Source organism: Herpailurus yagouaroundi, unplaced genomic scaffold (genome assembly GCF_014898765.1).
Source record: "Herpailurus yagouaroundi ecotype Mexico unplaced genomic scaffold, PumYag 181, whole genome shotgun sequence".
Lineage (NCBI taxonomy): Eukaryota > Metazoa > Chordata > Mammalia > Carnivora > Felidae > Herpailurus > Herpailurus yagouaroundi.
The window spans coordinates 26,853,613-26,866,391 of NW_024412412.1; the positions used below are offsets into that span (position 1 = coordinate 26,853,613).

Consider the following 12,779-nt stretch of genomic DNA (forward strand, 5'->3'; position numbering starts at 1 on the left):
CCCTCCCCCGTTCATGCTCTGTCTCTCTCTGTCCCAAAAATAAATAAACGTTGAAAAAAAAAATCTCTTTAAAAGAAAATTGATTTTTCTTTTTTTGCAGGGAGTGGGACACTTCCAGTTTCTCAAAGAATTGGAAAATTCTCAAATAATCTTTTGGTTTATATCTAGTTCAATGCTTAGATGAACTTTTCCTTAAAAAAAATCTTACCAACAAAATAGAAATATCTATAATTAAATATCAGAATTCTACAGATCACCACTTTCTTCTGAAAGAGCTATTTTCATTTAACTTCTGTTAGAGTGTCACCAAAATATAGAACCAACTAAGTAAATGGTATAGGTTGACTAAAATTGCTTTACCACTTATTCTGTAATTCGCAGGTGTAGTACGTTTTATAACAGTTCAGTAGAGATTTTGTTTCCCACATAATTTATGTTTTTCCTTAAAGTTTGTTTGGAGCAACATTAAAATTGTATTAGAAAAAGAGCTGAGCAATATTGAGAATCAAATACAGGATGAGAATTTTACAGCTGAAACCCAAAATCATTGAACCCTTCACCTTCCCTTTCCAGATGGCAATAAAATAGAAGAAGGTCCCTAGAATATAGAGTGACTTTCCCGAGGTCACACAAGTAAATTGATGGCAGAGGTAGAATCCACTCCAGATCTTTTATCATACAGTTCAGTGTCTTCCCCTATATTTCATACTGATGAAGAAGTTGTTTAATATTTAATAGGGGAAAAAAAGTTTACAGAGTTTTGGCATTGACAAATTAATAGTAAGAATAATATGGAAAGTAGCTTATTAAAGTAAAAGATGACTTCTTTTTTGTTTTTTTAAGATGACTTCTTAAATAGTCAATAAAAACCCTAGAGTAGCATGGTCCAAAAAATGTTTAACTGTTCTAATGTTCTCTCTGCACCGTCTGCTGGAGGAGACAATAGCCACATGTGCCTATTGAAAAACTTGAAATAAGGCTAGTGCAACTGATGAACAGTTTTTGTTTTTGTATAATGTGAATGTCCGTGAAAGTAAATAGCTATGAGAGAGTGCCGTGTACTGTATAGGACAGCACGGCTTTGAGGTCCTCTGGTATGGACCTTTGGTATGGACTTTGGTGTGGTAGTGCAGGCGATGTTTAATGTTAGCTAATGTTGACTAATTAAAAGGTCCGAGTTGTAGGAAGCAAAAGAAAATAAAAGGATCTCCACTAGAACAATTCTCTGTTCAAGCCTGGAATTTGAAAGCCCCACATTATTCTGTGTTTAGAATGGAGGTGGAGTGTGTAGTTTGACCATGATTCTAGACTTAATTAGTGGTATGGACTTTGACTCCAGGATCAGAATGAGTGGGAAGACTGATAAGATTCAGAAGTAGGAGGAAGGCGTGGGGAGCTCTTACAACGTCGTAGTTTTTCTCCAGTTGTCCTGAAAATATTTAGGAAAGATTTCAGAGAGAAAAAAGAATTCAAGAACTCCTGGAGCCATTGTTTATTAAAGTAGAATACCAGTCTATCTGCAAATTGCTTTTGGTGGAAGACCTGTAGCTTTAAGCTTCTCGAGATGAGATTATTTCCCAGTGCTTTAATGAAAATTCCTTCCACAGCTACATAGTTAGTTCTGAATTTTCAAAGCTATTAGTGAAAATACAATGGAGTTTGTCACCTAAATTAATGTTTTATTCCCCGTGTAGGCTGTCATTTTAGCTACAAGAATCAGTTAATCTCTTATATTTGCTGGTACCTTGATGAGAAAGTATCTCTGTAAGAATTATCAATTCATGGTACTATTTAGCACTCAGCAGCGCAAGGGTCCCTACACCTGATAACTGAGATGATTGATTAAAGTCTTTACATAGCCCTTCCCTTGAGGTATCTAAAGCAGGAGGAATTAAGCATGTTAATGGAAATGCAGAAAGCATTGATCATTTGAATAGACCTGGAATGAATTTTTCTCATTCCTACTCCCTTGGTCCAAAATGATAAAACAAACTAAAAAGGTTAAGCCCTGTATACTTTTTTTTTTTTTGCCCGTGTTTACAAGCTCATATGAGAGTTCTAATGCTTTAAAATGGTTTTGATGGAACTATTTAGCTTAAATAATATAAATAGGTTTAACCTATTTAAAGCTAGTTATTGTTAACTATTTTTAAAATTGTTTTATTGCCATTACTGTTTTGTTACTCTTTGGTTTACATCTTGTAGAGCTCAGGCTTGGTTAGTTTGTGCTTACATATTAGCTTTTTTCAGGGCCTGGCTGATCATGAATAATGTTCAGTAAAACCTTAGACAATTCATTTGACTGCCTCGGTGTCAGTTTCATTAACTGTAAATGAATATGTTGCAGATGATCCCTTAGGAGAACAATTCTGAAATTGGAGGTGAGGTGACAGCAGAAAGGTGACTTTCAAATTCATTTCCCTCATTGCATCTACGAAGATGTTCCCACAGGCACATATTGTGAATGGCTTCAAAGTAGACAAAAGTCGTAATTCTTTTTTGGTCCCTCATTGCTCTAAGAATTTGTGATTCTGTGTTCATAATCTTTCCGTGCTATTTCCCCTCAACAAAGCCAAATGACTCATTTTTACAAAACTAAGTCTCCTTTGATTCTTTCACTTGCTAAAGAAAGAGGCAAAAGCGCTTTTAAATGTCGAAATTGAGATAAGTCAATAATTATGACTCCTATTTATTGATGTAAGTTGTCTTCATTTTTATTCAAAAGGTAATTTTGCCTTCATACTAAGTGAAAAGAGAAGTTTTTTTTTCTAACTACCTCAGAGAAATAAAAGGGGAGTTTCATTTTTAACCTATTTTTTTAACCTTTTTTTAAACCTTTCTTTTTAACACATTGACTCACACCTCCTGTGTGTGTATACTTGTTTGTGTGTGTGTGTGTATTTATTTTTACATATATCCTGACATTAGTGTACTAAAAAGAAAAAGCAGTTCAGACTTTGAAAAGTAAACTTTGTGGCTTGCTTATTTTTTTAATCCCACTTATTTTATTCTAATCAAAGAAAAATATTTTAAGCTCTCTGTTTTCAGCATTCCTGGCTGCTATTATCTTGACTGTAATTGCCTAGTTTCCTTTCCGGCTGATCTATTGCTAGCCTTTATCTGGATGTTATTAAAGAATATAAATGCTCCATAGAGCACCATATAGTCCCAGCCAGAATGTTCTCAGATTCTTTGCAAAAATGACACCAAACCAGTGGTTTGGCTGGTAAGTAAGTAGCTCAGATTTGTTGTCAGAATGTACAAGGGATTCTAAATTCACTGCTCGTTGTTCCTGAGATGTAGCATTTGAAAAACAGCTTCAGCTGTTTATGGATTATGGTCCTTGGGCACCAGATAGTGGATGTTGGAATGTATTGCAGAAAAGCTGATTAAAGTACTAGAGCCTCTAAAAGTAAAAGTAGAAAGTCATTTGTAATACCTGTGCCTGACTCTGTCGGGTGCACTTATACGGTTCCTTTAGAGAGCTTTGGTTTATTATCATCTTATCCATGCAGGAATAACCTTTTTGTAAAAAAAAAAAAAAAAAAAAAAAAAAATGCGCCTTTTGGAGAAAACATTCATAAGCAATACTTGATGAGAAGTTTATGTGGGTAGACTGATTTGAACTTTGAAAATCCTAAATACTTTGCACTCTTATTATCTAGCTTATTAGAGTCTTGTTTCACTACGACTCAGCTTTCAATAGTAGCTACTTCAATTCCCAATTTTCATGTGTTGTGACCGTCAATCAGGGAATTTACACTGGCCCCAAAACATAAACTATGTCAGAATTCATTGTCCCTCCCCACCCCCTACCTCTTGGGCAACTTTTCTCCCCGACAACAGCTCACAGAAGTAGAGTCTGGAGATATTTTATATTATTACAAAACTTACAGGTCTTTAAATATACTTCGTACTCCTCTTGTTGAGATATTTCCATATTTCCTCATTATTTTTGAAGTAAAGTTCAAACTTCTTAGAGAGCCCTTCGTGATCTGTTCCTTCCCTACCCATTCCCCTGCAGTGTGAGTGTGGTTTCAGACTTACAGAGCTACTGTTTCCCTTCCTATTGATTTTTGTTTCTGTTTTACACTGGTTGCCTGCTTCTCCTTCACCCTTTTTTCATTTTACCTGAGAATTGCTTGCTCTTCCTTCAAAACTCTGCGTACATTTCCCTTCTTCCAGGAAACCTTCCTTGGGCCACAATTACCCTGCCTCTTACTAATCTCAGTCAGACCAGCCTTTAAGCTGTTTATGACTTTCACAAGATTCTTTTCATACTCTACTGGGACCTTATGTTTGTCTGGCTCACTTAAGAGACCAATACTCCTTGAGTTCAGAGATGATACTGGGGTCTTTTGTGGGTCTGAATCTGGCATTTTCAAATAAATGTTTGTTGACTGACTGAATGACTTCTAGAGATAATCTCATAATTTGACTTACTTTGCCCCTGATCCTTAAGACATCTGAGAGTATGGTTTATGTCATATTCCTCACAACGAGCTTTTAAATTGACTCACTCACTTCCATATTGCCACCTAAAATGTGTAGTAAAGGTAGGTCTTTGGCTTTGGGAAGACAAGAACCTATTGGCTAGGAGATACAGTAATATAAATCTTAACACTGTCAATTAGCCAAAGAATGTGGAACACAATATATGGGAAATTGGAAAGACCAACTCTATGATGAATGATGCATTCTAGCTTATCCATGTAGATTGTTGAATCTGTGACTTTAGTGGTATATAAAATTTCCTTAGGAGGGAATAGATATTTAATAACTTCTTCCTTATTTGAAAATAACTGTTTACAGTTTCTAGATTTTAATGTAATCTTAATATGAGAAGCAAGACAAAGTTTGAACCAAAAGAATATTTGCCAGTGATGGGCTATAGAATTTAAGCGTGTACTTGGTTGTCCTTAGGTGTCTTTTGAGTATTTGCATCAGTATTCTGCATTCTGTTACAAAACAGAAACAAAATGCAAAGAAATCCATATTTATAAATGATAAGATGTTTAAAATAATTTAAGCTTATTTCTTAATAGAATTGTAACATTTTCATTTAATCTAAAATTTTATTTCTTCTATGTATGGTTAATATTTGCTTTCATGTAATTATTTGCTTAGACATTTTGTATAATTATTTCTCTAATGATATAGCAAACTGACTCAGCACATTATAGCTGAATCATAGTCCTGGCTCTTCTTTTTATTTATTGAATAAACAAACACTGTATTGTTAAAATTCTTTGTCCTTCAACTGAGTTTGCAAAAGCAGCCTTGTTTGTTAGATCTTGCATACTCTAAGGAATGTGTATCAAAGGTTTGAAATTATATACCTATTTTTCAGTCTACGATATTTTTAAAAAATAGAAGGGAGCAAAATTGTCCACATCTCAATAGTTGGCTATCTGCTTACTCTCAGAGACCCCAGCCTCCTTTTTAAAAATAATTTTAAGGGTTTCTTGTTTACTAAAATTTGGTATTGAATTTGTGTAAAGTCTGAAGATTGCAGCATGCTAGAATATTTTTGTCATCTAAGACTGTATTCACTGTTTGGGTTTTTGGAGCACTGCCTCCAAGAGGTTCGTAGCATTTGGTACGGAGTTCACGTATTTCTAGTCTACAGACCTACCCTATTGAGGCAAAAGCTTCATGATGCTGATGTGTTTTTTTCTACTGCTATAATGCTCAGCAACGGTAATTAATTAAAAAAAAAAAACTTTCCATGTCATTACAAATAAAACTGAGGTTTTTTTTTGAAGGCTAGTAATTTGTACCTTTAAAGAGCCACATTATTTTGCTTTTGTCTCAGAATGTATTATGCTTCACAAGTATACTGTGACAGCCTGAATAGGAAAGGGGGGAGGGGACATTGTCTTCAGCTGGCATGCTGTTATCAGAGGGAATGTGTTTCTGGACACGAGATTTAGCATTCATTGGTTGTCTGAAGAAAGCTATTTCATCTGAGGATTGGACAAGAAGCTGCGTCAATTTGCTGCCCGTCTCCAAGGCACTGGTGATGCTGCCTTCACAAGCTGGCTAACGTCACGGCTCCATCACCCAGCGGGGTGTGGACTCTCTTTTTCTGTTCTTCTCTATTTAATTCTCTATTTGCTGCCTACTGCATTTCTTAATCTGTCTTCTGCCAAATGCTAACAGCATGATATTTTGCAATCATCTAGGTGAATACAAGAAAGACGAACTCCTAGAAGCTGCTAGGTAAGTGATTCCATTCATTTTAAGTGAGTATAATGCATGTAAGGGAGAAAAGGGGGAGGGCAGGTGGAGGACTATAAAAATTATAACATGTTATTGTCTCGCTTGGATTTTACGTGATAATGCGGCTGAGACCCTATACTCAATCTCTATATACTTTGTTTTACATGATGTTTATTAAATGATAGAGTTGTGCAACATGGCAAAGATTACAAGGTTAATTTTATTTGGAACATTTCTCAGGGTACCTGCAGACCTTAGTTGCCCAGCTTTTCGGATGATCTTCGTGGAGTATTTAAAAACCTATCTCTTCATTTTTCTCAGAAAATTTTTCTAGCAAAGCTTGTCTGGGGAGTATAAAGTAAATGTTAAAATTCTCATCCATTTTCTTTTGTTCTTGGTCATTTATAATTTAATTAGTTAGCTTTGTTCATCATTTTGTATGTATTTTTAAGCCCAGTGTTTTAGAGCACTTATCAAAATAAAGTTTGTTTGTAATTAAGAAGGTGACTTGATGCAGATAAATAAAACCATTAAAAATGTAGAAAGATGTACTATCCAAGATGTACCGCTGTATGATGATTCACAGGAATTAATTAGGAATGTGTTGATTTAATTCAGTCTACCAAAAGAGAGTCATTGAGAACCATATACAGGAAATCAAAGCAAGCCTATATTATTTTCCACTCTTCTGAAAAATATCCATAAATGTTCATAAGAAGCTCTATAATATCATAGGAATTGACTTACTACCTTTTTACAGGAGTGGTAATGAAGAAAAACTAATGGCTTTACTGACTCCTCTAAATGTGAATTGCCATGCAAGTGATGGGCGAAAGGTAAGTTCTTTAATATCCCCCTTCAACAATTTCTTCTTGCTTTATACTGAAAATTTTTGAAGTCGGCATATATGTGTATACACACATATATGTACATACAACTATTTTTACTGGCATCTTTTCACCATAAAATGAAATGCTGCTGTATCTGTTATTGGCAGTTGTGACATATTCATAGAACTGGTGAAGCATGGGTTTTAAAGCCTTTCCTCTTAAATGTCAGACACTGAAAGTTGTTTGTTAAATAGAACTGCAGCTTTGTCGGTGATTAAAATTATAGCAACATATATTATTTTTTATGTATGATCTTGGAAATTGGAAATATTTGTTTATGTCCTATTTTTACCTGTCTTTGTTTGGATATTTGCATTTTTGATCTCCTATTTGGCAGCGGAAGATTTGCTTGCTAGATACCAACACTTTTTCCATTTAAAGCTGAGAAAATGCTAACAGTTTTTAGATATGTAACAGCACTGCTTTTTTGCTTGTTTTTTTTTTTTTATTATTGGCTAAGTTTTTATCATGGTATGTTGAAAGAAAATAGACTAAAGACGAGAGAGATATTCTGCATTAATTTACAGTTGCTACAAATGTAAGGTATGTATAAATGTACAGCTGAGTCTTCGTTACATCTCTGCATTCTTGCCGAGTATGGGCCGAAATGTATCCCTTCACAGCCTTTGGTAATTGACTGCAAAGTTTTGCAGGGATTTGCCTAATAGATATTGAAAAATAAAACACTCTGTATTGTAAAGCCTTGGTTAAAATGACAGCTCATATTTTAATGATTAAGGGTAACTTTTGTATTTTAAAAATGTAAAATATTTTTGAAGTTACACTGTGAATATTGAGGAACATCATTTGTGTCTAATATTTAAAGAATTAGTTTTTTTTAAATTATTTTATAGTGAAAATGTGCTATGGGAAATATCAGGATGGACGGTACACCCCTTAGATATATATAGTGTCTTTATAGTGCCTCTACACATTTTTCCATTCCAATGAAACCCATATAATAGTGGCAAGGAACCGAATCCTCTCCACAGAATATATCTTATTTGTTATTATAGGTGGTTTGTATATTATTTCATGTGGCCTATTGAGCATTCAGTTTCTCTGGATAATCTGGGGACAGACTTCTACTTTAATGGAAGGTTAAATTATTATACATATATCAAGCTATAAACTAGCAGAGATTTACTCAGTATTTGTAATGACTTTTGGGAGACGGTTTTAAATGATAACTGCTCATTTTTTCCCTTCAATTTTGAAGTTGCTTTGGGGATTTTAACATTCTTGAGTTACTTGGAGCTCCAGATTTTGTTTGGATCCTCTCAGTAAATAAAGTGACTTTTATCAGTGTGCATAAGAGGGCCTTCTGAACTATGGTGAGTGTAGCTCTGTCTTTAGGTAGAGCTCGTCTAGAGCCCAGCCTGCTTCAGTTTCCATAGTCGTTTTAATATTACAGACTTTATGTGAGATGGCTCTAGCAGGAGCCGATTTCTATTCCAGCCTCATTCTCCCATCATCAGCCTTATACCTTACCAGCCCCATTTGTAGCTCAATAAGTCATAATAATTAAGGAGCACGAACACTGATAATTAACAAATTACCTCTTCTCCCTGCCTCACTCCCTGCCTAACTATATAAACTCCTTTATTTTTCCCTTCTCCCCAAAGGAGAATACACTTCCCTCATTCCTTTAGCTGGAACCAGTGTATTCCTTACCCAAATTCCTGGGGCTCCCTTTCTGTATTATTCTATGGATGGCATTTACCACAGAGTTTTTTCCTCTATTCATCCATTAGCTCTTTGTATTTTGCCCTGGACCAAGCCCTGGTACCTTGCAGGTAGCCAGAATCTTAGGATATGACTATGCTCCCTAATAAACATAATTTTATCCTCTGACTTAAAAATCATCTGTGCTCTTTTCCATTTAGAAAATGAACTCAGAAGTGTGTGAATAGAAGATTTTATATTTTCCATTATTATATGTTATTACTAGTATTATTTTACTAATTTATTTTTGATTTATTATATCATGAAGGAAAGCTATATTTTAATGTATAGAACATTGTTAAGAACGTGTTTCATACATTGTGATTTTGCTGTAGGATTCATACCATATAAATAATGTAATAATTCTCCAAAATGGGCTCCTATACTTTTTTAGATTATTAGTTTGCTCAAATTAGATAGAAAAAGAAAATTAGATGTAAGCATTTATTAGGTTTTCGTGCTATGCATATAACATAAAAAATCAGTCACAATTGTTCATCAGTATGCAAAATGTAAATAAAATTTCATAATTAAAATTTAATTATATTCATATTTACATATTACCCTTATTTATGGCACAGAATAGTTTTTATTAAATGTGCCAGCTACGGTAAAGCCATAAAGTGGCAAATATTCTGGGTGCTGATGGAGATTGGGATAAGGTCCTTTAGTTATGACAGTATCTTTTGTTTTCTTGTTATTGGTGTCAAGAAAATGTGTAAGGAAATCTAGCTGTGAAATTACAAGTCTGTCTTAGGTATTTAGTATTTTTTCAGGCCATTTGCCTGTGTTTATCTACAATTAGGAAATTAGATTGTATATTAACAATAAAAGGATAAAGGTACTTTACATATATAGTAAGTTAGGTATATAAAGTTTTATTTCTTGAATTTGCATGTTAGAGCACAATACTGAATCAAACTTATTTTTAGCGGGTTTCTAAATGACTGTATTAATGCTTAACTGAATCCTTGCCTGTCTCTGTTTTTACTATGATTCCTGGTTTGTAAATTTAAAAAGCCCATGGAAATGTCAATTTCATAATGTTTTTAGAAAAGAAATGTTCCTTATACGTTAACTGGTAGGTGGAGAATTTGCCTTGGATATATGCGGGGGTTTTAGACTACAGCATTCCTCTTTAATGCAGTACATGGGGTTATACAATGACAATGTAACTTTTCAAAAGCCTCTTAATTCTATACTGTCACTTGGTGATTATCTAATTAGGTAATATACGAGTCGTTTGTGTTTTTATTTCCCATAGACATTTGTTTTTCTAACCTGTAGAATTCTGAAAATAGTGAAGTACCAATAAGGTTTTAAGTAATTTATGTTGTTATTTATGCTTTTATTTTTCATGTAAATCAAAGTGGAGCTTAGCTACTCTAGAAATTTCCAGTTGTTTTTTTCCCCAAAAATCAACGACAAAATTTTTTTTGTAATTTTTTGTTCTAAAATGCCACTTTTATACACTTACATACACGTTCAAATGATGGCCACTTTAGAAACATAGGGGCATAGGTATAACTTACTCTTCAATCTCCTACCCATTATGACTAGACAGAACATTCTACAATTCCTTATTTTGAACTACAGTGAAACACAACTAGATACTGTTCCCTTTCTAGAATTCTTTTTTCCTAGGTTTTCAAGCTTAGATTTGTTGTTCTTTAATCTCCCTTTACAGTATTTTCTGTGGAGGTGTTTTATTAGCAATTAGCCAAATAATTGTTTACTTGTAACTTTAAGGTGGCCGTGGTCTCTTGTTTTTCAGTATTAATTCTCATACGGATACTTTTAGACAATGAATAAAAAATATTTGAATACATCTCAAATTATTCCCATACTCAGCCCTCTTCAGAGTTCTCTTTGGTCCTTCCTTGTATCATTTCCCTTTCTCGTCTGCCTATCCCCTTCCAAAATAAATGTCCTACATTCATCTCCTCCTCATAACAAGGGAATAGAGTTGAGCATTACTGTATGTATTCCTAAATAGGAATATATATCTTTGCATGCATGTATGGTGCCTAATGCTGCTATGATTGTCTGTCACCAAATAATGAAAGTAACTAATATTTGACTGGTAATTTATTTTTATAAAGTATTCAATATAATTTCTGGTATTTCAGGTTTCTTTGTGCTCCTTTCACCCATTAGGCCAGCACTTAGTACTTACAGCGTATAGGTCACTGTGCCAAGTGTCATGGGAGAGAAATATGTGTTTAACGGTAATGGTTCACAAGGAACTCGACAACTTATAGAATGATTAAGACATCCTCCAGTATGAAACATTAAAAAAAAAAAAGGTCATGCTCCCTTGTGGCCTCCTTTGTGGGGCGCCGAGGTGACTCAGTCTCTTAGGCATCTGACTTCATCTCAGGTCATGATCTCACAGTTTGTGAGTTCAAGCCCCACATCGGGCTCTGCACTGGCAGTGTGGAGCCTGCTTTCGATTCTCCTTCTCTCCTCTCTCTCTGCCTCTCCCCTGCTCGTGCCTTTTCTCCCTCTCTCTCAAGATAAATAAGCTTAAAAAAAAAAAAGGAGACATTATCCAGTATGTTGAAGTTAATCCTCTTAAAAAAATGTATGATTCCTTTTGCTGTGGTACAATTATAAAGTGTAGATTTAAGGTGGGTGGGTTTTGTTGGGGGGGGGGACTTTTATTTTAAAGCATTGGTTTTTAGACATGGATCCTCTTCTAAGAAACCACAGATATAGATGAACAGGCAGTTGGAGGAGCATGATTTAAACTCAGAAAGATTAACTGAAGGATATCTTTAAATGTCACATTTCTACTGTGTAAATGTTTGCCTCCATAAAACAGTTAATAAGGAGAAATATTCTGGAAACAGAGAAAAGTAAAGTGTTTAAAAACTATTTTTTAATAGTGATCAGTCAGAAATAAAGTAGAATTTAATGCCATCCCTTGAAGATACCATAAAAAAAATTATTTAGTTGAAAGAGCAAAACTACCCTCTCTCTCTCTCTGGCCCTTCCCCTCTCTCTCTCTGTCTCTCTCTCTCTCTCTCTCTGAAAAATAAATAAACATTAAAAAAAAAAGGGGGGGGGACGCCTGGGTGGCTCAGTCGGTTAAGCATCTGACTTTGGCTCAGGTCATGATCTTGCGGTCCGTGAGTTCGAGCCCCACGTCGGGCTGTGTGCTGACAGCTCGGAGCCTGGAGCCTGCTTCAGATTCTGTGTCTCCCTCTCTTTCTGGCCCTTCCCCTCTCGAGCTCTGTCTCTTTCTCTCTCTCTCTCTCTCTCTCTCTCTCTCTCTCTCTCTCAAAAGTAAATAAACATCAAAAAAAATTTTTTTAAAAAGAAAGAGCAAATAGGCTGTAAGGTCGGACAGATTGGGTTCTCTTCTCTGCTGTTGCACTTTCTAAGTGTGACTATGGCTCTGTAGTTTTCAATGTACTCATGTGTAATGGAGATAATCCTACTCATTCCACAAGGTAGTTGAGAGGATGAAGTTATGCCATCGTAGTAACTTAGTAGTAACTTAGTAGAACATCAGTAAATTAGATCCCTACTCCTTTGAAACATTTTTTGAAGACTTTGGACATATTTAGAATGGACATATATATAGTTTTGAGTATCCCAACATTCTCCACTCCACCACAGAAATTGTCTTTATTATCCAAGCTCAGTCCCAGATATCATTTGGATATTGTACATTACCAGGTAATCTACAAAGCATATGATTGAATTAATTCTTTAGGAGCTCCGTCTTCACCACCCTCCGAAAACCTCACACTTAATAAATAAATTTGTTTATATTAACAGTTTGTAAATTCAGAAATATGTTTTTGAGCTCTCTATAATCATTTTAAGACTATATTTGTGAAAAATTAATATCTGGCTGAAAATAATGCCACAGTATTCATTTGAATTGCATAGAGCACATCCAGTGAAGCACAGAGAACTTTCTTTTGTATTTAT

General features: G+C 34.8%; 1 protein-coding gene across 2 annotated transcripts in view; it reads left to right on the plus strand.

Annotated features, from left to right (window-relative positions):
* TNKS (tankyrase) overlaps window positions 1–12,779 on the plus strand; it is a 215,314-nt gene that overhangs the window by 107,989 nt on the left and 94,546 nt on the right. For both annotated transcript variants that reach the window (XM_040490149.1, XM_040490150.1), the window contains exons 4-5: window positions 6,186–6,222; window positions 6,983–7,058. In XM_040490149.1, coding sequence (XP_040346083.1) covers window positions 6,186–6,222; window positions 6,983–7,058 — 113 coding nt within the window. The remainder of the gene's footprint in view (window positions 1–6,185; window positions 6,223–6,982; window positions 7,059–12,779) is intronic.